Genomic DNA, 26,520 nt, shown 5'->3' with positions numbered 1-26,520 from the left:
ATTATATGGAGAGAATGGAAAAAGAAACCTGAATCCTTGTGTACCATAAAAGACAGCCGCAAACAGTGTCCAAAATTGACAGCCCAGGAATTAATGGTGACCAAATAGGACTGATTTGAAGTATTAACTGACCCCCACAGTTCTCTGCTAGACATTGGAGACCTGATGTATTGATAGCCACAAGCAGCTTTCGGTCTAATTGCAGGATTGGGGTGGGGGGAGCAGAGACAGGTACACAAGCAGTTTCAATATAAGTTGGTAAGTTTTAATACTTAGCATTTCAGATTGTCCCCCTAGAACCAGGAAACAATTGGTCCTTGAAACTATCAAGGTCTGATCAGCTCTAAACTACTTAAAGTCAAATAGAAGTGGATGTGTACATTATCAGCTACTTGGCTAGCACAATCATAACCATGAACCAAGTTAGCAATTTAAAGAGAATACAGGAGGACATGAATCTGGGATATTTAGGGGACCAAATGAAGTAACATTAATTAAAACTTTACTGCAAATTATGATCACACTCAAGAAATGTTCCAGGTGACAGTGTTCAGGATGTTAAATCCCAAACGCATAACTTGTGTGTTAACTAGAGTAGTGACAAATTGTGGAAGTTGCAGAAAGGCAGTGAGAACTTTGCTTAATTTGAGTAGAATTGATTTTTGTTGAATAAACTGTCTAACCTTGGCAAATGAAAGAACTGACAAACTGTGTCTTTTTCCTTTCTCTTGTAGATGAGATGAAACATAGAGGTATGAGAATTTGCTTAAGATCAAACTTGAGTGAAGTCACTTTTTGAGTAGTGAACTCTCAGAATGGGAACCCAGTAACAGTCAGATAATTTTCTCCTTTATTTCTTAAAAATAGAACTGCATGATGAAGACAGGTTGAAATAAGGCTTAAATTGTCATCATCACAGTTGTCACCTATGAGTTGTGTAGAGAACAACTTCATGCTAGAACCTAAGAATAATGAATATAGCTTTCATCTCTGATAAACACTGATATAATCTCTCCCATCAGGGATCAAAAGGAGGAATGGTAAGGACAGAAATGGAACACAAATGAGGTATTACCTTTCCCAATATGTAATGAATAAATTTGTGGAATATTCTTAATAATAAATATTTATTAATTAGAACATCTGAATGATTACAAAAGAAATATTAAATATAAGAAAATAATTTGACTCATGCAGCATTTTTATGAAAAGTGAATATAATGTAATCAGTCCATAGGCTTTGAAGGGAAATGAGGTGGCTGGCTAGGGAAGGGACAAAGTGCTGGAAGGTCACTACCCAGTCAGGGTCACAGTTGTATTGGTGGATTGCTAGGCTCCTGTAGGCTTGGCCTGGCTTATATTTTTCCTGTCTATCTTTTGGACGGCTTTTTTCACCCAGGCAGCTTGAGGATCAGCACAGATTTTAAATCCTCTTCTGGTAATGAATCTGCAATACAAGGAAAAGATAGGCAAAATTAGTCACATCCTCAAAGCCTTGGGACCAAAAGTTAAGATCAGATCATATAAAAGAGATCTTGTGCAGAAATGACTGGATAAATCAGTCTTTCAGATTCACAAGATCATAAATGAAAATCATTCTTCTGCAATCTATTTTTTCATGAAGAAGAAATAGCTCCAGGTAATACCCAGATTCCTTGTTCAGCATAATTTTCAGACTCCTATCTCATCATTGCCACCAAGTGATGTAATTAAACTAGACATTTGAGGTCCTTTTTCTTTTTTCAAATCTAAGCACAGTCATCCTATCTTCTGCACAAAAGGTGATTTATTTATCTTATTTGAAGGGGTGGAGGGTAAAGTTGTGATTATATGTTGGGAAGTGTTGCTATTTTGAAAATGAAATCCTGGAAAGAGAATGGTACCATGTAGGCTAATTGTTGACACTATTCCTTGAGATGTGGCAACTGATAAAATATGGCATTCTACTCCAGGCATCAGAAAGTAAAGGCAGGGAAGGGGTGGGTGGGAATAGAGAGATATCCCACACCAGTGTGGCTCTGTGCTCCAATTCTGATCTGATCCAGCCATCTCTAAACCTAACCCTTGGGACTAAGCACATTATCTATCTGGTTCCCAGTCCGATTTTTCTGTTAAGATAAATCAGAAAGGAGGGTGACAGTCTTAACTCGGTTGCCAAGTTTTTGTCATCATTGTTTGGGGCTTCACAAAGACATGGTTAATATGGAAAACCAAAAGGACAGTTGGCTAAGTTGAAGTCTTCCTCCTTGTTAACTTATTTTTCCTGAGGAGGGCATCATTCCTGTACACTGTGTTCCATCAAGCCCAGTTTTGGGGAGAGAAACTCACATCACTGCTTTCACAGAGCCCTCCTTGATGGTGTAGGTCTTGATGTTTTTAATTGGCAGTCGTTGTGTAGTCAGACTCACACAGATGCTCTTTTCTAGAACTTCACTCCCCACACCTGTACAGAAAACCAAGCAAACAAAAATAAAATGTAATTTCTAACAATATAAATGTTAGAGTGTCATCAATTAGATAACAAAGAGTGACCTGATAAAGAGTAGTTTGGGACAGTCAATATTAAACATGGGAGAGGTAGTTCATTTTTGATTGAATCACTAAAGGTGTTATTTTAAATGGTAAAATGATAAATATGTGAAGACAATAGTTCACAGAGTCCTCATCCTCAATAGATATGGCCTGGGGGGATTAAATTTAACAGTTTCCAGAATATCTTACATTGGAGAAGGAAAAATAACTTGGAACAGTTAATAATATAAAGGGTTTCCTAAAATCTAATAGAAGTTTTTAAGTGCTGACTTTCTCCTAAGCTGAAGAGACTGATAGTTGCTTCTCAGGGAAGCAAATATTCTCAGAGAAATATTCAGTGAAAAATCATCTAAAATAATAACTGATGATGATAGTTTTGAACTATAGTGTTGCTGATATCAGGAGGCTTTTTATAAACATGGGACTGAGAAGATGTTCACTAACGTTGCTCTTCATCTCCCCTTCTCTCCATCCCTCAGTATCCAGCCTGCGTATTCTCTATCTGCTGTATTTGCCAATTTTCTTTAATGCTGAACTATCTGTGAACCCAGTGAAAGAGGGAAATACCCCAGTGTCCATAATCCTCCTCAATCTTTGTTCCCCTACCCATATATGAGTTTGCACCAAATGCCAGCCTCTTGTCTCAGAAAAATGCCAGCCAGCCACAGTTCAGGCAACATTTGACTTAAACTTTTTGTTTTAACAGTATTTTATTTAGGGAACAATTTCAGGGACTTTCAGACCGTACCGTCACTATTTACAGAGAACCGTGGGGATCCACAATCAGGCTCAGATATTTTGGTCTAAGTATCAAGTCTACAGATTAGGAGTTTTAAAAGAGAGTTTCTGAAGCATTAATTATATCCCAAGGATATTCCTTCTTGTGGTCAGAGCTGCCAAGAGAAATGTACTCCGACCAGCTGAGAACAAATGATCCTTTAAAAAATACGTGTCAAATGCTCAGTATTGTAGCTAAGTCTCAACTGGGTATGCCTTATAGTTTATTTGATTGTATATAAGGCATTGATATTTGTTAGCACTATAGTCTCATACAAATTCAATAAGTTTATCCTAAATGGGAACATTCATAGCAGTAATATAGACTCTCCTACACACTTAAATGTAATATTGATTTCCTGGGTATGAAGGTATGAGCTTCCAATCATTTTTGTTTTAATAGAAAACATTGATTTGTTTCAGAACATAACACTCTCTAGTCATTCCCACATCATGACTGAGCTCTCAAATTTTTTGAGAATTTATCAAGATCAATATTAAATAGGCAAAAACCTCAAAGGTATACACAATTGTCATCACCATTCCACAGCTAACATTAATTAAGAAACTAGGACTTGTGTAGTAACCTGAAAAGTTTCCTATAAGTTTATTATAATTTACACTATTGATTATATATAATGTTTATTTCATTTTAACCCCAGGTAAGTGTATCAGTTATCATATTCATCTTATAGTAAGCATAGGCAAAAGCAAGTTAAGAAACTTACCCCAAATTGCCCAGTTGTGAAAAATAGGAGCCTAGCTGTTAGCCAAGATATATCTGCGAAATCCACAAGATCCTCTAGAGTCAAATTATTCCCATTTTGCACACAGGAAGACTGAGGCTTAGCTTGGAGAAAGTAGCTTACTCCATTCAAAACCTGAGTCAATACCAAAATGCCTGGCCACTGCCTGCACACCTAGATGTTCCTTATCTCATAATAACCTTTGACTCACCTTCCACAGTATATGCAGCGAGACTGCAGATCACCAGGCAGGTCAGGATGAGAAGTTTCATGGCTGAGGTCCCTCTGAGCTGTGCAGTAAGAGGCTGAGGACCTTCACTCCTCTGAGTCTCTTTTATCCCCCCAATGGTCAGCACACTTCCTGTGCTGAGAGGGGGAGTTTCAAAGTGAGTGTGGAATCACGGAAAGTCTTTGCAATACTGGTGCTTTCTTAGTTTGAAAAAAAAAAAGTTTCTTTGTCCCCACTCACACTAACCCCACATCTTGTGGCCTTTTCTCCTCCTCCTGTGGTTAATGTGTCAGTGAAACCTTATGTGTGTACAAAAGAAACGTAGTTGTCTCGTCTCCTGCCACCAGTCTAAATTCAAACCTCCCACTGCACACATGTCCCAAGGCCATGTCGGTGTGGTGGCCCAGCTGGAACATGGTGTAAAGGAAAAGCGGTGGGGTGGTCACCGTGGTCTCATTCCCCAACTAGCTCATGCAGCATTCACTGTGACATGAGGCTTCCACCACCCTGGGTCATATGCCCTTGGTGACTCCACAGGGAGCCAAAGAGATACTGTTGCTTTCCCAAGTTTTTCAATCCTCTGTCTTCTTTTTCTTCTCATCTGTCCTCTGCCCACATTCAGTTGATCCCCTTTCTTACACCACCCTTTCCACATGCCCAAGGAACATTTAAATAAGAGTGTTTGGAGCCTGTCTATATTCACAGGTTTGCTTTATTGTAGCTTACTACATGTTTTTTAAAATAGATTTTGAAAAGTTGTCCTCACATAAACTTTATTTTGGAAAAAAGAAAAGCAAAACATTATCTATAGATGATTTTTAAGAAATAATTGTTTTAAGAAAAACAAAATTATGTATAATATTACCATTCTGATGGTTTTTGTTGTTAATGATTTTCAGTGAATCTCTATTGGTATACATGTTTACACAGCTGTGACAATTATAAATATTTAGACTATTTTTATGTCAATGTAAAAATCTTCCTTTTTTTTTTATAGTCTTCATATAAAAGAGTCTTCATATTCTGAGTAAACACAGACATATTAAGCCATTCCCTTATAACATATTGTTATGTAGACCATGTCTATAAGATAAATATTCACTGATATACACCAATGACCAGGAGTAGGATTACTAGGCAAAATCGTATGATCATCTTTATAACTCTTGCTACATATTGACACAATCTTCCCAGAATATAATTTCTATTTGCTGTGCTTCTAGCAGTGTTTGACTGTATCACTTGTAATGAACCCCTTCTGGCACTCAGTTTGTTGTTGGGTTTTGTCTTATTTTGTTTAGTAGGTATCTATTTTTAAAAAATGTCACTCAGTTGTGTCTGACTATTTGCAACCTCATGGACTCCAGCCAACCAGGCTCCTCTGTCCACGGGATTCTCCAGGCAAGAATACTGGAGTGGATAGCTATTCCCTTCTCCAGGAGATCGTCTCTGATGCATGTATTAATTATGTATGAAGCTAAAAGGTTTTGTCATTACTATGTAGGGATACAAAAATAAAATTCATATTATGTATGCTGCTGCTGCTGCTGCTGCTGCTATGTCGCTTCAGTCATGTCCGACTCTGTGCGACCCCATAGACGGAAGCCCACCAGGCTCCCCCATCCCTGGGATTCTCCAGGCAAGAACACTGGAGTGGGTTGCCATTTCCTTCTCCAATGCATGAAAGTGAAAAGTGAAAGTGAAGTTGCTCAGTCGTGTCCGACTCTTAGCGACCCCATGGACTGCAGCCTACCAGGCTCCTCTGTCCATGGGATTTTCCAGGCAAGAGTATTGGAGTGGGGTGCCATTGCCTTCTCTGCATATTAAGTATATGTATAGCTAAAAGTGGTTTGCCATTGCTATTAGGTATATGGAAGCAAATTCCTGTATTTCCTATATTCCTATAAAATTATAGGCTAAACTCTAAGATATTTTTCATCAACAGCATTTAATTTTCCAGTCAGACTTTACTCAGAAATTTGAATATCTTTCTTATTAACTCCACCTGGCTATACCATCAGTCCTTAAACTCAACATATCTTTCCATTCAGAATGCTCTCTCTCCTATTACTCTGTGACATTGAATAAGGTTTTACCTTCTTTTCAGTATCTAAATACAGATTATTTGGGTCTTCTTAGACTCATTGGCTCTAAGAAGCATCTAAGACTCACGCCGATGCTGCTGCTAAGTCACTTCAGTCCTGTCCGACTCTGTGTGACCCCATAGACGTTAGCTCACCAGGCTCCCCCGTCCCTGGGATTCTCCAGGCAAGAATACTGGAGTGGGCTGCCATTTCCTTCTCCAATGCATGAAAGTGAGGTTGCTCAGTCGTGTCTGACCCTCAGCGACCCCATGGACCTCAGCTTTCCAGGCTCCTCCGTCCATGGGATTTTCCAGGCAAGAGTATTGGAGTGGGGTGCCATTGCCTTCTCCAATCTAAGACTCACAGGGTCTAAGATTACTTGGGTCTTCTTAGACTCGTTGGATATCCATATGTTATTTCCAAACAAGCCATACAAACAAGCCGTACTAAGTGTATATGTAGCTCATGTATATGTCTTCTCCTGTCTCTCTAGAATGTTCAAGGCAAGACCTCTTCATTCCTTGTTAGGACTACGTAAGTAGACCAACTGATTCCCAGGTCTGGGTCTCCTCCCTTTTCAAGATATTCTCTGCAGCATTGCCAGAGAAATTATTATAAAATCTTAATCTAATTGAGTTGTTTTCCTACTGACATATGTTTACTAATTCCCAACACATACAAGATTCATTTCAAACCTCACATTTTCGTATATAAAGATGCTCAGATCTAACAATGCTTTTCCTTTCAGTTCAGTTCAGTTCAGTCTCTCAGTTGTGTCCCACTCTTTGAGACCCCATGAATTGCGGCACGCCAGGCCTCCCTGTCTATCACCAACTCCTGGAGTTCACCTAAACTCATGTCCATCGAGTCGGTGATGTCATCCAGCCATCTCATCCTCTGTCATCCCCTTCTGCTCCTGCCCCCAATCCCTCCCACCATCAGGGTCTTTTCCAGTGAGTCAACTCTTCCCGTGAGGTGGCCAAAATAGTGGAGCTTCAGCTTCAGCATCAGTCCTTCCAATGAACACCCAGGACTGATCTCCTTTAGGATGGACTGGTTGGATCTCCTTGCAGTCCAAGGGACTCTCAAGAGTCTTCTCCAACACCACAGTTCAAAAGCATCAATTCTTTGGCACTCAGCTTTCTTTACAGCCCAACTCCTAACACCCACATGTCTTTTCTACTACCCACTTACTATTTCCTTTATCAGGAATGCCCATCCAAGCTCCCTATATAGCTATCTGTAAACTCTTCCTCTTCCTATAAGTTTTCCTGAATTCCTCAAGATATAATTAGTTGTGCCTCCTTCTGAGCTCTGTTGGCACTTTCTAGCCACCACTGCTGCTAAGTCACTTCAGTCGTGTCCAACTCTGTGTGATCCCATAGAGAGCAGCCCACCAGGCTCCCCCGTCCCTGGGATTCTCCAGGCAAAGCCACCACTGTTCTATCACTAATCTCATTTTATTCTTCTATTCAATTACATTTCTGCATCTCCCACTAGGTGGCAGCCTCCTTGAAAATAGATAATTGGCTTCAGTCTGTCCCTGGCAAGGCAGAATGTCTGCTATATAATGTTCATTCACTAAATGGTTTTTGAACAAGTGAATTCATTTCAAGAGACCAACATTACAGTCACTGTACATTAAATAAAAGATGAATATCTAAATACATACATTCCAAAGACTGTGTCTATATCTTCCTCTCACGTTTATAATTATAAGACAATTTGACCCAAGGCTGAACTCTTACTTACCATATTTAAATGGAGTTTCTTAAACTCTGAGAATGAATTAATTTCAGTTTTTCAAAGCATGCAATAGAGTCTCTGCTGCTGCTGCTGCTAAGTCGCTTCAGTCGTGTCCGACTCTGTGCGACCCCATAGACTGCAGCCCACCAGGCTCCCCCGTCCCTGGGATTCTCCAGGAAAGAACACTGGAGTGGGTTGCCATTTCCTTCTCCAATGCATGAAAGTGAAAACTGAAAGTGAAGTCGTTCAGTCGTGTCCGACTCTGCCCAGGCCCATGGACTGCAGCCTACCAGGCTCCTCCATCCATGGGATTTTCCAGGCAAAAGTACTGAGTGGGGTGCCATTGCCTTCTCCTAATAGAGTCTCTAGTGGAGAGAATTAAGTAATCAAGAAAAAGTGGAGGCCTAGGACACAATGGGCATAAATTGCTAATATGTGGGTATTGATTGAAATGCCCACAGTTGAAAGATAATAGCAAAAATTCTCTCATCCTTGATTCCTCTCCTTCTCTTACATGCCCCACCCAATCTGTCAGGAAATACAGTTGTCTAACTTCAAAATAGAATCTAAACTCTTCTTACTACCCTAAGAGACCCAATCCCCAGCCACCATTTCTTCTTACCTGGATTAGTGCATTTGTGCACTGCTATATTTGTAAGATATGTATATAGCTCATGATAAAGTGAGGTTGCTCAGTTGTGTATGACTCTTTGAGATCCCATTGACTATAGCCTACCAGGCTCCTCTGTCAATGGCATTTTCCAGGCAAAAGTACTGGAGTGGGTTGCCATTTCCTTCACCAAGGGATCTTCCTGACCTGGGGATGAAACCCAGGTCTTCTGCATTGTGGGCAGACGTTTTACCCTCTGAGCCACCAGGGAAGCCCTCATAGTAACTACAAAGCAAAAACTTCTAGTGTATACACAAAAGATAAGATATAGGAATCAAAGCATATCACTTAGAAAATCATCACTTCATAAATAAACTCAGCAAGAGGGGAAGGAAGAAACAAGGGGACTATAAAGCAACTAGAAAACTATTATAATGACATTAGTAAGTTCAAATAAGTCAATCATAAAGGAGATCGGTCCTGAATATTCACTGGAAGGACTGATGCTGAAGCTGAAGCTCCAATACTTTGGCCACCTGATGCAAAGAACTGACTCATTGGAAAAGACCCTGATGCTGGGAAAGATTGAAGGCAGGAACAGAAGGGGATGACAGAGGATGAGATGATTGGATGGCATCACTGAGTCAATGGACATGAGTTTGAGCAAGCTCTGGGAGTTGGTAATGGACAGGGAAGCCTAGCATGCTGCAGTCCATGGGGCCACAAAGAGTCGGACACGCCTCAGCAACTGAACTGAATTGCATGGATTATTAATTACTTTAAATGTAAATGAATTAAATTCTCCAATCAAAAGAGGTGAAGTGACTAAATGGATTAAAAAAATGCATACTGCCTACAAGAGACTCATTTCATCTTTATGGATACACATTAACTTAAAGTAAAGGGCTAGAAGATATCCCATGAATGTGGAAACCAAAAGGGAGCAGGTGTTACTGTACTTAGACAAACAACCACTCTTTACCACCTCCATAATTTAGCCTTTTCCAAAATTCCATAAAGTTAAAATCATGTATTATATATATTTTTCATATTGACTTCTTTCATTAGTAATATATTTTTAAGTTCTTTCCATATCTTCTGTGACTTTAATAGCTCATTTCTTTTTATTACTGAAGAATATATCATTGTAGGGATATGTGTGTGTGTGTAGTCACTCAGTCATATCCAACTCTTTGCAACTCTTTGGACTGTAGCCCGCCAGCCTCCTCTGCTCATGAGATTTTTCCAGGCAAGACTACTGGAATAGATTGCCATTTTCCTTCTCCAGTGGATCTTCCCTACCCAGGGATCGAACCCATATCTACTGGCTCTTCTGCATTGTAGGTGGATTCTCTACGCACTGAGTCACTGGGGAAGCCCCTATGGATATACCACAGTGCATTTATCCAGCCACCTATTGAAGGACATTTTGGTTGCTCCAAGGTGAATTCCTGTGGCTTCATTTGATACTGTTCATGTTTTAAATTTTTGCCATTTGCATAGGTGTATAGTAGTATCTCCTTATTTTTCATTTGCAATTTCCTAATGAGGTATAATGCTGAGAACCTTTTCCTATGTTTATTTTCCATCTATATGTCTCCTGTACTGAGGCATTTGTTAAGACCTTTTGCCTGGGTTATTCAATCAAGTTGCTTGCTTTCTTGTTGTCACATTTTAAGAGTTCTCTGTGTGCTTTGGGTAACATTTTTTTTTTTTAAATCAGATGTCTCTTGAAAATATTTTCTCCTAATCTGTGACATTATCTTTACTTGACAGTGTCTTTCAAAGAACAGAAATTTATAATTTTAATAAGCACCAACTTAAATTTTTCTCTTAAGGAACATATCTTTACTGTCAGATTTAAAGAAAAAATCATCTCCAAATCCAAGGTAGTCAAGATTTTATCATATGTCATCATCTAGATGTTTAATAATTTTGCATTTTACATTTCACCTATAATATATTTTGGGTTAATTTTTCATGAAATGTGTAAGGTCTGTGTCTAGAGGGTTTTTTGCATGTGGATGTCCAGTTGTTCTAAAATTACTTGTCAAAAATATTTTCCTTTCTCCCATCATACCTCCTCTAGGAAGACTTGTACATAATCGTGCTCCTTCCTGAGGCTGGAATATCATAGAAAATCACTATCTGAGACCAGGATCAGTTTATTAAGAACTTTGTGCTCTTAGCCAAGACAATCAATCTCTCTGCAGCTCAGTTTTCTCACCATTTAAATTGCAGTGACAATTTTAGACACTGTATTGTTGTATCAAATATCTATGAAAGAACATAATACTCTACAAATATTACAATCCCAGTGGAAGAATTTCCTAGTGAAGAGAGAATTATGTGACATCTTTCTTCAAATCAATGAAGAATCCACCTTCCATTTCTTATTAATAATAATAATTAATAATTATATCTAAAGTCAGAAAAAATGAAGAACATTTTCAAGGTAATTATTCCTTTCTCTGTGTTATTTCTATTTCTTGAGCATGCCCATGTTATTAATATTACCTGTTTCATATTGGTTCTCTTTCATCATAGTCTCGTCTGCTAGATGAGCTCTTGGAGTACAGAAGTGGTGTTTTACTTATCTAGATATATACTAAGCCTAACACAGTGCCTGTTTTATATCAAGTACCTAAAAATATTTGCTGAATTGAATAAAGTTTATTCAAGCCTTAATAAAGTTTACTTTGTGTTATATAATTTTAGAAATATGAAAGGGCAGAATGAAGCAAATAATCTAATATGTTATTCTTCCATTCATCCAACAAGTATTAATTGATCCTCCCTCCCAGGTCTATGGGCTTACCAGGTGGCTCACTGGGTAAAGAATCTGCCTGCAATGCAAGAGATGCAGGAGACACGGGTTCAATCCCTGGGTTAGGAAGATCCCCTTTAAGGGGACATGGCAACCCACTCCCAGTATTCTTGCCTGGAGAATCTCATGGACAGAGGAGCCTGGTAGGCTACAGTCCACGGGGTCACAAAGAGTCAGACATGACTGAAGCAATTGAGCCCGCACATTCCAGTTCTATGCTAGGTACTGGGAACCTAGCATAATAACACCAAAAGCAGCTTTTAGTTTGACTGCAGGATTGTGATGGAGTAGCACAGATGGGCAAACAAGCAGATTCAATATAAATTATAAATTTTAAGTTAAATTTTAGTACAATTGAACACAGAAGCACAAAAGAGGAGTCTCAGACACTAAAAAAATATTTAATATTTTGAGATCTCTCCTTCTTAGATTATTTCTTTGAATTGAAGTCCAATCAGCCACAGAGTTATAGTTAGTAGATGCAGGTCCAACCTAAGTGATTCAAAACATCCAGTCAGTTAGTTAAAGTTATGTGCACTGTTGGGTTGAAACCTCTAACATCACCTATGACCTTAGATAATGCAATCACGAGATGTGCATACCTATACTCTTCCACTTGTATTATTAATTCTCTTGAAAACCTCTTGCAGAGTACATCATGCAAAATGCTGGGCAGGATGAAGCACAAGCTGGAATCAAGATTGCCGGGAGAAATATCAATAATCTTAGATATGCAGATGACACCACCCTTATGGCAGAAAGCAAAGAAGAACTAAAGAGCCTCTTGATGAAAGTGCAAGAGGAAAGTGAAAAAGTTGGCTTAAAACTCAACATTCAGAAAACTAAGATCATGGCATCTGGTCCCATCACTTTATGGCAAATAGATGGGGAAACAGTGGAAACAGTGAGATACTTTATTCTTTTAGGCTCCAAGATCACTGCAGATGGTGACTGCAGCCATGAAATTAAAAGATGCTTGCTCCTTGGAAGAAAAGCTATGACCAACCTAAACAGAATATAAAAAAACAGAGACATTACTTTATCAACAAAGGTCCACCTAGTTAAAGCTATGGTTTTTCCAGTAGTCGTGTATGGATGTGAGAATTGGACTATAAAGAAAGCTGAGTGCCAAAGAATTGATGCTTTTGAACCATGGTGTTGGAGAAGACTCTTGAGAGTCCCTTGGACTGCAAGGAGATCCAACCAGTCCATCCTAAAGGAAATCAGTTCTGAATATTCATTGGAAGGATTGATGCTGAAGCTAAAACTCCAATACTTTGGCCACCTGATGCAAAGAACCGACTCATTGGAAAAGACCCTGATTCTGGGAAAGATTGAAGGCAGGAGGAGAAGGGGACAACAGAGGATGAGATGGTTGGATGGAATCACCAATGCAATAGACATGAGTTTGAGTAGGCTCTGGGAGTTGATGTTGGACAGGGCCTGGCATGCTGCAGTCCATGGGGTCACAAAGACTCAGACAACTGAGTGACTAAACTGATCTGAAAATTTCTAGCACTTGGGAGACATTTCAGAAATTCAAGTACATGTTCAATCAGGAAACATTTCTTTCATCTTCTGTGATTTACTAGGTTTTACCCCTCATAAAACAGGTTTTTTTTCTTTGTGTTTCCTTTAAGACCAGTTTTGAACATTATTGTAAACAAATAGCAGTGAGAAATGACAGATAACCCACTCCTGGCTAAGAAGCAATGTTTTAATCAGTTTCTCTCTGGTGAATAGTTGGATGACTATGACTAGACGTGATTTGATTCCTCCCAAATGCCCTCAGTTTGTTACCCTCTGAAAACACTTGATATTGCTGGTTGTCCCCTTAGGACTAGAGAACAGTTAATTCCTTCCCTTCCTTTGAAACTATCAAGGATTGATCAGTTTCTTAACTATTTAAAGTCAGATAGAAGTGGATGTATAAACTATCAGCTACTTGAATAATGGAATCATAAACATGAACCAAATGAACAATTTAATGAGAATATAGGAGGGCATGAATCTGAGATGTTTAGTGAGTAGATGAAGTAATGTTTATTAAAACTTTTAAAACTTTAATGCAAATTGCGGTCATATTCAACAAATGTTCTAAATGACAGTGTTGGGATACTGAAAACTTACTGGCCAAAAGGAAAAAAAGCATGGTGTGTTGATAACTAGAGTAGTGATGATTGTGAAAACCACAGAAAGGCAGTAAGCTCATTGCCCAATTTGGGAAGAATTGATTTTTGTTTGAATAAAGTATGTTTTCATTAAAAGTATAATCTTTGCTACTGTGACAAATGAAAGAACTGACAAGCTGTGTCCTTTCCTTTTTTTTCTTTCCTTTATAGATCAAATGAAACCCAGAAGTATGAGAATGTGCTCAAGATCAAGCTTGATGAAGCTTCTTTTTGAGTAGTGAATCTTCATAATGGGGAACCAGTAGCAGTTGGATCGTTTTTCCATTTAATCCATAAAAATAGAACTCCATTATGAAGACAGGTTTAAATAGAGCTAAAATTGTCGTTGTTACAGTTGCCACCTATGACTCATGTGTAGAGAATCATTTCATGCTAAAGCCTAAAAATGATGAATATAGCTTTCATCTCTGATAAACACTGACCATAATCTCTCCCATCATGGATACTATCAACAGGAAGTACAATTATGACAGAAAAGGGACACAAATGATGTATTACCTTCCCTACTAGGTAATGAATACACTTTGGGACCATTCTTAATAATAAATATTTATTAATTAGAGCATCTGTATGAATATGAAGGACATAAAAAAATAAAAATCTAAGAAAATAGACTCATGCAGCACTTTTATAAAAGGTGAATATAATGTAATAAGTCCATGAGCTTTAAAGGGAAATGAGGTGGCTGGCTAGGGAAGGGACAAGGTGCTGGAAGGTCACTACCCAGTCAGGGTCACAGCTGTATTGGGGGATTGCTGGGCTTGTGTAGGCTTGCTCTGGCTCACATTTCTCCTGGTGGACCTGTCTATTGTTCGGACGGCTTTTTTCACCCAGTCAACGTGGGGATCAGCACAGACTTTAAGGCCACGTCTGGTAATGAATCTGCAATGCAAGGAAAAGATAGGCAAAATTAGTCACATCTTCAAAGCCTTGGGACCAAAAGTTAAGATCAGATTGTATAAAAGAGACCTTGTGCAGAAATGACTGGAAAAATAAGTATTCCAGATAGATCTGGAATGAAAATTAGATTCCATTACATCTTAAAAAAAATCTTTCTTCTGCAATCTATTTTCTTCATGAAGAAAATATAGCTCCAAATAATACCCAGATTCCTTGTTCAGAATTTTGTGCAGGTTCCTTTTCTCATCATTGCTACCAAATGATGCAATTAAACTAGACATTTGAAGCCATCTAGGTTATTGGAGAAGGCAATGGCACCCCACTCCAGTACTCTTGCCTGGAAAATACCAGGGATGGGAGAGCCTGGTGGGCTGCTATCTATGGGGTCACACGACTGAAGCGACTTAGCAGCAGCAGCAGCAGGTTATTTATTACATGTCTTTTCTTTTTGAAACCTAAACACATTCATCTTATTTTCTGGGCAAAGAGTGGTTTATCATATTTTTGGTGGTAAAGTTGTAATTATATTTTGGGAAGTGTTGCTATTTTAAAAATGAAATACTAGAAAGAGAATGGTACCATGTAGGCTAGTTGTTGACACTATTCCTTGAGATGTAGCAACTGATAAAATATGGCATTCTACTCCAGAACACCAACAAGGAAGAGAAAGGCAGGGACGTGGGTGGGATGGAAAGGGAGGCATCCCACACCAGTGTGGCTCTGTGCTCAAATCCTGATCTGATCCAAACATCTCTAAACCTAACCCTCCGGAACGAGCATATTATTCATCTGGTTCCCAGTCTGATTATTCTGTTAAGATAAATCAGAAAGGATGGTGACAGTCTTCACTTGGTTGCCAATTTTTTTGTCATCATCATTGTTTGGGGCTACACAAAGACATGGTTAATATGGAAAAACAAAAGGACAGTTGGCTAAGTTGAGGTCTTCCTCCTTGTTAACTTATTTTTCCCGAGGAGGGTGGCATTTCTGTACACTGTGTTCCATCAAGCCCAGCTTTGGGGAGAGAAACTCACATCACTGCTTTCATGGAGCCCTCCTTGATGGTGTAGGTCTTGATGTTTTTAATTGGCAGTCGCTGTGTAGTCAGACTCACACAGATGCTCTTTTCTAGAACTTCACTCCCCACACCTGTAACAAAAAACCAAGCAAACAAAAATAAAATATAATTTCTAATAATATAAATGTTAGAGTGTCATCAATCAAATAACAAAGAGTGACCTGATAAAGAGTAGTTTGGGACAGTCAATATTAAACATGGGAGAGGTAGCTCATTTTTGACTGAATCACTAAGGTGTTATTTTAAATGGTAAAATGTGAAAGATATAAAGGAAGTAGTTCATAAGGTTCTTATCCTCAATAGAAGGACTAAAAGGAGATTAAATTTTTCAGTTTTGAGAACATCTTACATTGGAGAAAGGAAAAATATCATGGGAGGGTTAATAATGTTACAGATTTGCTAAAATCTAATGAAGGTTTCTGTGTGCCTATTTTCTCCTAAGATGAAGAGACTGGTATTTGCTTCTCAGGGAAGCAAATATTCTAACAGAATATTTCTCTGAGAAATATTAAGCCAAAAAGCATCTAAAATAATAGTCGATAATGATCAAATCTGAGCTTTCTGACATAGTGTTGCTGAAATCAGAAGGTTTTTATAATCATGAAACTGAGCAGGTGTTCACTAACATTGCTCTTCATCTCCTCTTTCCATCACTCAATATCTAGCCTGCACATTCTTTCCCCTCTATATTTGCCAATTTATTTTTAATGCTAAATGTTTTCTGAGCCAGTGAAAGGGAAATACTCAAATGTCTGCAATCCTCATCAGTCTTTATTCCCCTATTCATTCATGGTTTCCATCATACAGCAGCCTATTTTCCCAGAAAAATGCCAGCTAGCCATGGTTTAGACAACACTTGGTATAAACCTTTTCATTTCAACAATATTTTTTTATTCAGGGCCCAATTTCAGGGGGTTCCAAACAGTGCCATCTCTATTTATGGGCACCCTTGCAGATGCATGATCTATTTTAGTCTAAGTAAGAAGGCTGCAGATTAAGAGGTTGAAAGGCGAGTTAACTGAGTTATTTATAATCAAAGGATATTCCCTCCTGTCAGAGACATAAGGAAAAATACACTCCCACCAGTTGGGAAAAAAAATGATCTTTTAATAAGTATGTGTAGAATGTTCAGGCAAGTCTCAGTGTAACTAAATCTCATCTGAATATGTCTTGTAAGTTTAATTGATTGTATATAAGTCATTGATATTTGTTAATACTTATGATCTTTTATAAACTCAAGAAATTTATCACAAGTGGGAACAACATTCATAGCAATAATAATATTCTCTCCTACACACTTAAAGGTAAAAATGGATTTCCTAAATATGAGTTCACAAGCTTCCAGTCAATTCTGTTTTAATACAAAATGTTGATTTGCTTCAGAACATACACCCTCTAGCTCACTCCCCCATCATGAATGCTTTACATTTTTAAGCATTTTTTTGAGATATGGGGCAGTTAATGTGAACAAACACATTATTTAATCCCTGGTATATCTATTTCTATTTTTTGAACTTTTTATTTTGTATTGGGGTATAGCCAATTAACGTTATGATAATTTCAGGTGAACAGCAAAGGGGTAAGTGTTTTTTAATTTATCAATACTAAATAGACAAAAGCTTCAAAGGTATATACAGTTGTTTTCATTATGCTGCACCTAACATTAATAAACAAATTAGTATTTGCCTGGAAATCTGATAAATGGTCATAAGTGTATTTCATTTTAATTGTAGGTAAGCAAATTAGTTATTTATCTTAAAGATAATTAAACCTAGGCCCGGAGAGGTTAAGAAATTTACCCCAAATCCCCTAGTTGTGAAAAATAGGAGCCCAGACTGTAATCAAGTTCTATCTTCAAAATCTACAAAGTTCCCTACTGTCAAACTATACCCATTTTGCACACAGAAAGACTGAGGCTTAGCTTGGAGAAAGTAGTTGACTCCATTCAAAACCTGAGTCAGTATCAAAATGCCTGGCCACTGCCCGTACACCTAGATATTCCTTATCTCATAAATAACTTTTGACTTACCTTCCACAGTGTATGCAGCGAGACTGCAGATCACCAGGCAGGTCAGGATGAGAAGTTTCATGGCTGAGGTCCCTCTGAGCTGTGCAGCAAGAGGCTGAGGACCTTCGCTCCTCTGAGTCTCTTTTATTCCCCCAGTGGTCAGCGCACTTCCTGTGCTGAGAGGGGGACTTTCAAGGTGGGTGTGGAATCACGGAAAGTCTTTGCAATACTGATGCTTTCTTAGTTTGAAAAAAAAGTTCCTTTGTCTCCACTCACACTAACCCCACATCTTGTGGCCTTTTCTCCTCCTGTGGTTAAAGTGTTAGTGAAACCTTATGTGTGTACAAAAGAAATGTAATTGTCTCATCTCCTGCCACCAGTCTAAATTCAAACCTCCCACTGCACACATGTCCCAAGGCCATGTCAGTGTGATGGCCCACTGGGACATGGTGTAAAGGAAAAGGGGTGGGGTGGTCACTGTGGTCCCGTTCCTCCACTAGCTCATGCAGCATTCGCTGTGGCATGAGGCTTCCACCACTGGATAATATGCCTGGGGTACCATCCTTGGGGAGAAGGAAATGGCAGCCCACTCCAGTATTCTTGCCTGGAGAATCCCACGGACAGAGGAGCCTGGCAAGCTATATACAGTCCATGGGATTGCAAGAGTTGGACATGACTTAGTGACTAAATCACCACCACCATCCTTGGCGACTCCTTAGGGAGCCAAAGTGAGACTGCTGCTTTCCCGAACTTCTCATTCTTCTGCCTTCTTTTTCTTCTCTTTTCTCTCCTTTGCTCCCATTCAATTGATCCCCTTTATTACTCCACTCTTTCCACATGCCAAGAAACAATTAAATAAGGGTGTTTGTAGCCTGTCTATATTCACAGGTTTGCTTTATTGTAGTTTACTACATATACCTTTAAAAAAAGATTTTGAAAATTTGTCCTGACAAACTTTCTTTTCTTTTCTTTTTTTTTTTTTTGGAATGTATTTATTTATTTAAAATTTTATTTTATTTTTAAACTTTACAATATTGTATTGGTTTTGCCAAACATCGAAATGAATCCGCCACAGGTATTTTCAAAAAAAGTAAAACAAAATTATAATATTACCATTAGGATTGTTTTTATTTTTAATGTTTTTCAATGAGTCTCTATTGGTATACATAAGTTTGGATAATTGTGACAATTACAAATACTGATATTTTCACAGCAATGTAAATATCCTCTCGTGTTTCTTCATAGTCTTCATATTTCTACTGTGTAAATTCATACAAAAGGACTTCCCTGGTGGCTGAGTGGTAAAGAATCTGCCTGCCAAGCAGGAGACACGGGTTAGATCCCTGGATCAGGAAGATTCCCTGAAGAAAGGAATGGCAATCCACTTCAGCATTCTTGCCTAGGAAATCCCATGAACAGAGGAGTCTGGCCGGCTATAGTCCATGGAGTCACAAAAATGTTGAACAAGACTTAGAGACTTAACAACAATAAACACACACACACACACATTAAATTATCCCCTTATAACTTATTGTCATGTAGATTATATCTATAAGGTAAATTTTCATTAGTATACACTGAATAAATTCCTTTTAATAACCAGGAGTAGGATTACCAGGCAAAATCCTATGATCATCTTTATAACTCTTGCAACATATTGACATGGTCTTCCCAAAATGTCATTTCAATTTCCAATGCTTCTAGCAGCATTTGACTGTATCAGTTTCAATATAATCTTTCTGATTTGTTGAAAGCACTCGTTTTGTTGTTTGGGGGTTTTGTCTTGTTTTGTTTAATAGGTATCTATAAAATGCATATATTAATTATGTGTAAAGCTAAAAGATTTTGTTATTACTACTCAGGGATATGAAAATAACATTCTTATGAAATATATGTATAGCTAAAAGTTTTGCCATTGCTATTAGTGAAATGAAAACAAATTCCTATATTTCTATAATATTTTAAGATATTTTTAAGATATTTTTCATCAGTGGCATTTAATTTTCCAGTCAAACTTTATTCAGAATTTCAAATAACTTTTTAGTTATTGCCACCTGGCTACCATCAGTCCTTAAATTCTGAACACATCTTGCTACTCAAAATGCTTCTCTTCCTATTACTCTGTGACACTGAATAGGGTTTTATCTTCTAGTCAGTTTCCAAATACAGATTACTGAGATTGTCTTAGACTCATTTCTAGCCACCCATATGTTTTTCTCAACCAAGCTGTACTAAGTATACCTTCTAAGTAGCTCCTGTATATGTGTTTTCTCTCTCTGCACTGTTCAAGGCAGGACCTCACCTTTCCTTGTTAGGACCACTGCAGTAGACCAACTGATTCCCCAGGTTTGGGTCTCCTCCCTTTCCAATCTGTTCTTCTCAGTATGACCTGAGTAATCATGCTAAATCTTTAATCTAATCAAATTATCTTCCTGCTGAGAACTTCTTTGCTAATTCCTATTACCTACAGGAGGGCTTCCCTGGTGGCTCAGATGGTAAAGTGCCTGTCTGCAACGTGGGAGACCCGGGTTCGATCCCTGGGTTGGGAAGATCCCCAGTAGAAGGAAATGGCAGCCCACTCCAGAACTCTTGCCTGGAAAATCCCATGGACAGAGGAGCCTGGTAGGCTACAGTCCATGGGGTCGCAAAGAGTCGGGCACGACTGAGAGACTTCACTTTTACTTTCATTGCCTACAAGATTCATTTCAAATCTCATATTGTCTTATAGAAAAGTGTTCAAGATTTAACACTGCTTTTCCTTTAAGATTCATCTTTCACCACTCATCCTTTTGCTCCTAAACCTCTAGACTTAACAAAATCTGTTTAATCAACCAAATGGGACATCCTCTTTTCTACTCCCCACTTATTGTTTCCTTCATCTGGAATGCCTATTTCATATCCCTATATAATTATGTGTAAATCACTCCTCTTCCTACAAGTTTTCCTGAATTCTCTATATACATTTATCTGTGTCTCCTTCTATGTGCCCTTGGAACTTCCTAGCCACTAATTTCATTTTATTCTCCACTCAGTTTCATTTTTCTACTTCCTACCAGATGGCAGGCTCCTTGAAAGCAGGCAATTTGCCTCAGGTCTGTCTACTAGCGGAATGACTGCTATATAGTGGTCATTCACCAAATGGTCTGTGAATAAATGAGTTCTTTTCAAAAGACCAGAATTAAAATGATTAAGGGGACACAGAGGATGAGATGGCTGGATGGCATCACTGACTCGATAGACGGGATTCTGAGTGAACTCCGGGAGTTGGTGATGGACAGGGAGGCCTGGCGTGCTGCGATTCATGGGGTCGCAAAGAGTTGGACACAACTGAGCGACTGAACTGAACTGAACTGAAAGGATGAACATCTAAAAACATTGTGCCTAAACATTGTGTCAGAATATCTTCCTCTCATGTTTATAATCATATAGAAAATTTGACCCATGACTGAATTCTTACTTAGCATATTGAAATAGAGTTTCTTAATCTCTGAGAATGAATTATTCATTTCAAGTTTTTCAAAGCATGCACTATTCTCTGATGGAGAATAATTAAGCAATCAATAAAAATTGGAAACCTAGTACAAAATGGGTACAATCTGTTAATGTTTGGACATTGATTGACAACCAGTTGAAAGATAATAGCAAAAATTTCTCTCATCTTTGACTTCTCATTCTCCTACAAATCCCACCAAATCTGTCAGAAAATACTGTCTTTCTGTCTTCAAAATAGAATTTAAACCTTTCTCATTACCCCAAGGGATCCAAGTCTAAGCAACCATCATTTTTCACCTGGATTGGTGGATTCATGGAATAGCCTCCAAAATCGATTTCTTTTTTCCACCCTTACTTTCTTTTGGCAAATTTACAATCTGACAAATGTGATCATTTCAAAATGTGAGTAATATGCTACTTTTCTGCTCAAAATTCCAGTGGACTATATTTTCATGCTGCTGCTGCTGCTGCTAAGTCGCTTCAGTTGTGTCCGACTCTGTGCAACCCCAGAGACGGCAGCCCACCAGGCTCCCCCGTCCCTGGGATTCTCCAGGCAAGAACACTGGAGTGGGCTGCCGTCTCCTTCTCCAATGCATGAAAGTGAAAAGTGAAAGCGAAGTCGCTCAGTCATCCCGACCATCAGCAACCCCATGGACTGCAGCCCACCAGGCTCCTCTGTCCATGGGATTCTCCAGGCAAGAGCACCAGAGTGGGGTGCCATCGTCCTCTCTGATATTTTCATGAGTGAACTCCAAAGTCTTTTTATCCGCTATGTATTGTTGACCATGGGCTTCCCTGGTGGCTCAACAGTAAAGAATATACCTGCAATGCAGGAAATGCAGGAGATGAGGCTTTGATCCTGGGTAGGGAAGATCCCCTAGAAGAGGAAATAGCTACCCACTCCAGTATTCTTGCCTGAAAAGTCCTATGGACAGAGGAGCCTGGTGGGCTATAGTCCAAAGGGCTACAAAGAGTCAGACACAACTGAGCAACTATGTGTGCAGGCACATAGTAAGTCCTTATGTATCAATAGTTACTTTAAATGTAGATGGATTAAATTTTCCAATCAAAAGGCATGGAGTGACTAAATAGATTTTTTAAATATAAATGTATTTATTTTAATTGGAGGTTAATTACTTTACAATATTGTATTGGTTTTTCCATACATCAACATGAATCCACCACAGGTATACATGTGTTCCCCATCCTGAACCCCCCTCCCATTTCCCTCGCCATCCCATCTCCCTCGCCATACCATCCCTCTGGGTCGTCCCAGTGCACCAGCCCCAAGCAACCAGTATCATGCATCGAACTTGGACTGGCGATTCATTTCATATATGATATTATACATGTTTCAATGCCATTCTCCCAAAGCATCCCACCCTCTCCCTCTCCCACAGAGTCCAAAAGACTGTTCTATACATCTGTGTCTCTTTTGCTGTCTCGCATACAGTGTTATTGTTACCATCTTTCTAAATTCCATATATATGCGTTAGTATACTGTATTGGTGTTTTTCCTTCTGGCTTACTTCACTCTGTATAATAGGCTCCAGTTTCATCCACCTCATTAGAACTGATTCAAATGTATTCTTTTTAATGGCTGAGTAATACTCCATTGTGTATATGTACCACAGCTTTCTTATCCATTCATCTGCTGATGGACATCTAGGTTGCTTCCATGTCCTGGCTATTATAAACAGTGCTGTGATGAACATTGAGGTACACGTGTCTCTATCAATTCTGGTTTCCTCGGTGTGTATGCCCAGCAGTGGGATTGCTGGGTTGTATGGCAGTTCTATTTCCAGTTTTTTAAGGAATCTCCACACTGTTCTCCACAGTGGCTGTACTAGTTTGCATTCCCACCAACAGTGTAAGAGGGTTCCCTTTTCTCCACACCCTCTCCAGCATTTATTGCTTGTAGACTTTTGGATCGCAGCCATTCTGACTGGTGTGAAATGGTACCTCATTGTGGTTTTGATTTGCATTTCTCTGATAATAGGTGATGTTGAGCATCTTTTCATGTGTTTGTTAGCCATCTGTATGTCTTCTTTGGAGAAATGTCTATTTAGTTCTTTGGCCCATTTTTTGATTGGGTCGTTTATTTTTCTGGAATTGAGCTTCAGGAGTTGCTTGTATATTTTTGAGATTAGTTGTTTGTCAGTTGCTTCATTTGCTATTATTTTCTCCCATTCTGAAGGCTGTCTTTTCACCTTGCTTATAGTTTCCTTTGTTGTGCAGAAGCTTTTAAGTTTAATTTGTTTATTTTTGCTTTTATTTCCAATATTCTGGGAGGTGGGTCATAGAGGATCCTGCTGTGATATATGTTGGAGAGTATTTTGCCTATGTTCTCCTCTAGGAGTTTTATAGTTTCTGGTCTTACATTTAGATCTTTAATCCATTTTGAGTTTATTTTTGTGTATGGTGTTAGAAAGTGTTCTAGTTTCATTCTTTTACAAGTGGTTGACCAGTTTTCCCAGCACCACTTGTTAAAGAGATTGTCTTTAATCCATTGTATATTCTTGCTTCCTTTGTCAAAGATAAGGTGTCCATAGGTGTGTGGATTTTTTTTTTTTAAAGGTCCAAGTACATACTGCCCACAATAGACTCACTTCATCTTTAAGGGCACACATTAGTTGGAGTAAGGGAATGGAAGAAGATATCCCATGAAAGTGGAAACCAAAAGGCAACAGGAGCAGCTATATTTATATCAGACAAAATAGACTTTAGGTCAAAAACCATAACAAAGTGACAGAATGATTTTATATAATGATAAAAGGGTCAGTTCGTTGCGAGGATATAACAACTGTAAAGACTAAATATATAGCACATTTATAAGCGTTTGCAAATACCTCCAGAATCTATGCTCCCATCTCCCATTTACTCTCTGACATCATCTTCTGTTGCTCTCCCCACCTTGTTGCTTCACTGCAGTCACAATGATCTCCCTGTTGTTTCTCAGACATGTCAGGATGCTCCTGCCTTTAAGTCTTTTCACTTGCTAGTTACTTCACCTGGTATTTTCTTCCGTTGCACATAAGCAAGTCTCAGTCCCTCAACCCCTTCAATGTTTTGCTCAGGTATTTCTTTCTCATTGTGGCTTTCCCTGACCGCCCAGTTTAAAACAGTACACATATACCAATTCTGGTCTCACTTGATTTCTCATTGCTGCTTTACTTTCATTAATAGGACCTAGCACCTTCTAATATGACAAGAATTTACTTTTTTCCTGGAATTGTTTATCTTTTTTATTTCCTCAGAGTCTAGGATAATGCCTGGCATTAAAAAAAAGGACAAGAATTAAAGATATCATTTTGTTCTTTGTTTTACTTCATTCATTTTTGTCCTTAAAAGAAATGGAACCTTAGGAGAATGAATGCTATCCACTTGTAGCAACATGAATGGACCTAGAGATGTTCATACTGAGTAAAGTAGGTCATACTCAGAAAGACAAATATCATATGCTATTGGTGATGTGTGGAATTTTTTTTTTAAGTTAAATGAACTTATTTACAAAACAGAAGTAGAGTAATGGATGTAGAAAACAAATTAATGGTTTTGATGGGGGAATTCGGGGAAGGTTGGCCTTTCCTGGTAGCTCGGCTGGCAAAGAATCCACCTGCAATGCAGGAGGCCCCAGTTTGATTTCTGGCTTGGAAAGATCCCCTGGAGAAGGAATAAGCCAACTCCAGTCTTCTTGGGCTTCCTTGGTGGCTCAGCTGATAAAGAATCTATCTGTAATGTGGGAGATCTGGGTTTGATCCCCAGATTGGAAAAATCCCATTGAGAAGGAAATGGCTACCCACTCGAGCACTCTGGCCTGGAGGATTCCATGGACTGTATAATTCATGGGGTCGCAAAGAGTTGGTATAAATAGGGAGACTGGGATTGACAAATACACACACTATTGTATATAAAATAGGTAATAAAGACCTATTGTATAGTACAGGAGACTCTACTCAATCCTCTGTAATATCCTATATGGGGAGAGAATCTGAAAAAAAAAAAAAGGTGTTTTGTATATATAATTGATTCATTTGCTGTACAACTGAAACTAACACAGTGTTGTAAATAACCTATACTCCAATCAATAATTTTTAAAAATAAAATAAACATGACTGCAACTGTTATTATTTGAAACATACTTCCAGTGCAATTTTTCACATATTATAATTAGCTTTTTTCCCTATTTTAAATAGTTTTGTTATATTTTTCTGATAAAGACAATACAATTATTGTTTAAAAACTCAGACACTATAGGAAAAAAAAAAATTAAGGAAAATTCACCCAAATCCCACTTCCCAAGATAACTCTTCAATTACTATTGATGGGCCTTCTTCCATACATTTCGCAGATACATAAACCTACACACATTTCAGTTCACAGTCTTTTGACAGCATTCATTGGCTGTAGATTTGCAATGTGTGAGGCTTTGTGCTAAGCACTCAAGGGAATTAATCTGTTTAATAATAGAAATATTAAAAATTAAGTAAAATTATTATATATATTTTATTGATGAGAAAAGTAAGGATCAGAGATGTTAAGTAATCCACTCACAATCCCGAAGCTTAGGGGTAACAGAGTGAAGATTCAAACTCAGATCTGCCATATTCCAAAACCTAAGCTTTTAACCAATACCCTGTACTGTCAGATATTCTCTACTCTCTATTGATAGACTCTAGGTTAGTCTCTCTTTTTAAACCCTAGACCACAGAGCAGAAAGAATAGACACGTCTTTGAACTTTTTGTACTTTTCTGTGTATCTCTTTGCATCAGTTTCCTCCAGAAAGTTTTCACAAGACAATCTCTTACTATCATACATACTGCTTTCTCAAAAAGATATGCAAAGACTGAAGATGTAAAAATGAAGCTTACTGACAGATAAAGCCACATAAGATAATTCTCAATGGTCATATCTTTTCCACTGATCTACAAAATCAAACTTGTTACATGAAAGTCACTATATGGATATTTGTGTGTAACATACAAAACTGTGGCTTATAGTAAGTTCAAAATAGGACTTAACTTACCCTCCCACCAATCAGGTATGAAAATACATGCTTTTCTAAATTAACCAATCCTGGGTATTAACAATCATTTTAGCCATGCTTTGACCACTAGTAAAATTGAAAATATTTTATAAATTGTCTTTTATAAATTTTGCCCATTTCTTTGGAGTATCTGTACCTTTCTTTTATATTTGTGAGAGTGCTGTCTCATATTTATTACAGCTATTTTTCTACTAAATTTTCTGATGATTACAATGCTGTAGATATGCAAAAATTGAAGGACTTGGTATATA

General features: G+C 38.3%; 2 protein-coding genes across 2 annotated transcripts; both read right to left on the bottom strand.

Annotated features, from left to right (window-relative positions):
• Positions 1-1,199: 1,199 nt before the first annotated feature.
• XCL1 (chemokine (C motif) ligand 1) lies at positions 1,200-4,365 on the bottom strand. The gene is given in 3 exon segments (NM_175716.3): positions 1,200-1,447; positions 2,329-2,443; positions 4,267-4,365. Coding segments are annotated over 3 exon segments (294 nt in total). The 5' UTR covers positions 4,328-4,365; the 3' UTR covers positions 1,200-1,329.
• A 9,911-nt stretch (positions 4,366-14,276) lies between these two features.
• XCL2 (chemokine (C motif) ligand 2) lies at positions 14,277-17,846 on the bottom strand. The gene is made up of 3 exons (XM_002694010.6): positions 17,751-17,846; positions 15,678-15,792; positions 14,277-14,625 (listed from the first exon to the last, which is right to left on the bottom strand). The coding sequence occupies exons 1-3, from the start codon at positions 17,809-17,811 to the stop codon at positions 14,463-14,465; spliced, it is 339 nt and encodes a 112-aa protein (XP_002694056.1). The 5' UTR covers positions 17,812-17,846; the 3' UTR covers positions 14,277-14,462.
• Between the last annotated feature and the right edge of the window lie 8,674 nt (positions 17,847-26,520).

The sequence above is a fragment of the Bos taurus genome, chromosome 16, assembly GCF_002263795.3.
Source record: "Bos taurus isolate L1 Dominette 01449 registration number 42190680 breed Hereford chromosome 16, ARS-UCD2.0, whole genome shotgun sequence".
NCBI classification, from domain to species: domain Eukaryota; kingdom Metazoa; phylum Chordata; class Mammalia; order Artiodactyla; family Bovidae; genus Bos; species Bos taurus.
The sequence above is the reverse complement of the archived record's forward strand: the minus strand, read 5'-3'. Positions and strand labels throughout refer to the sequence as shown.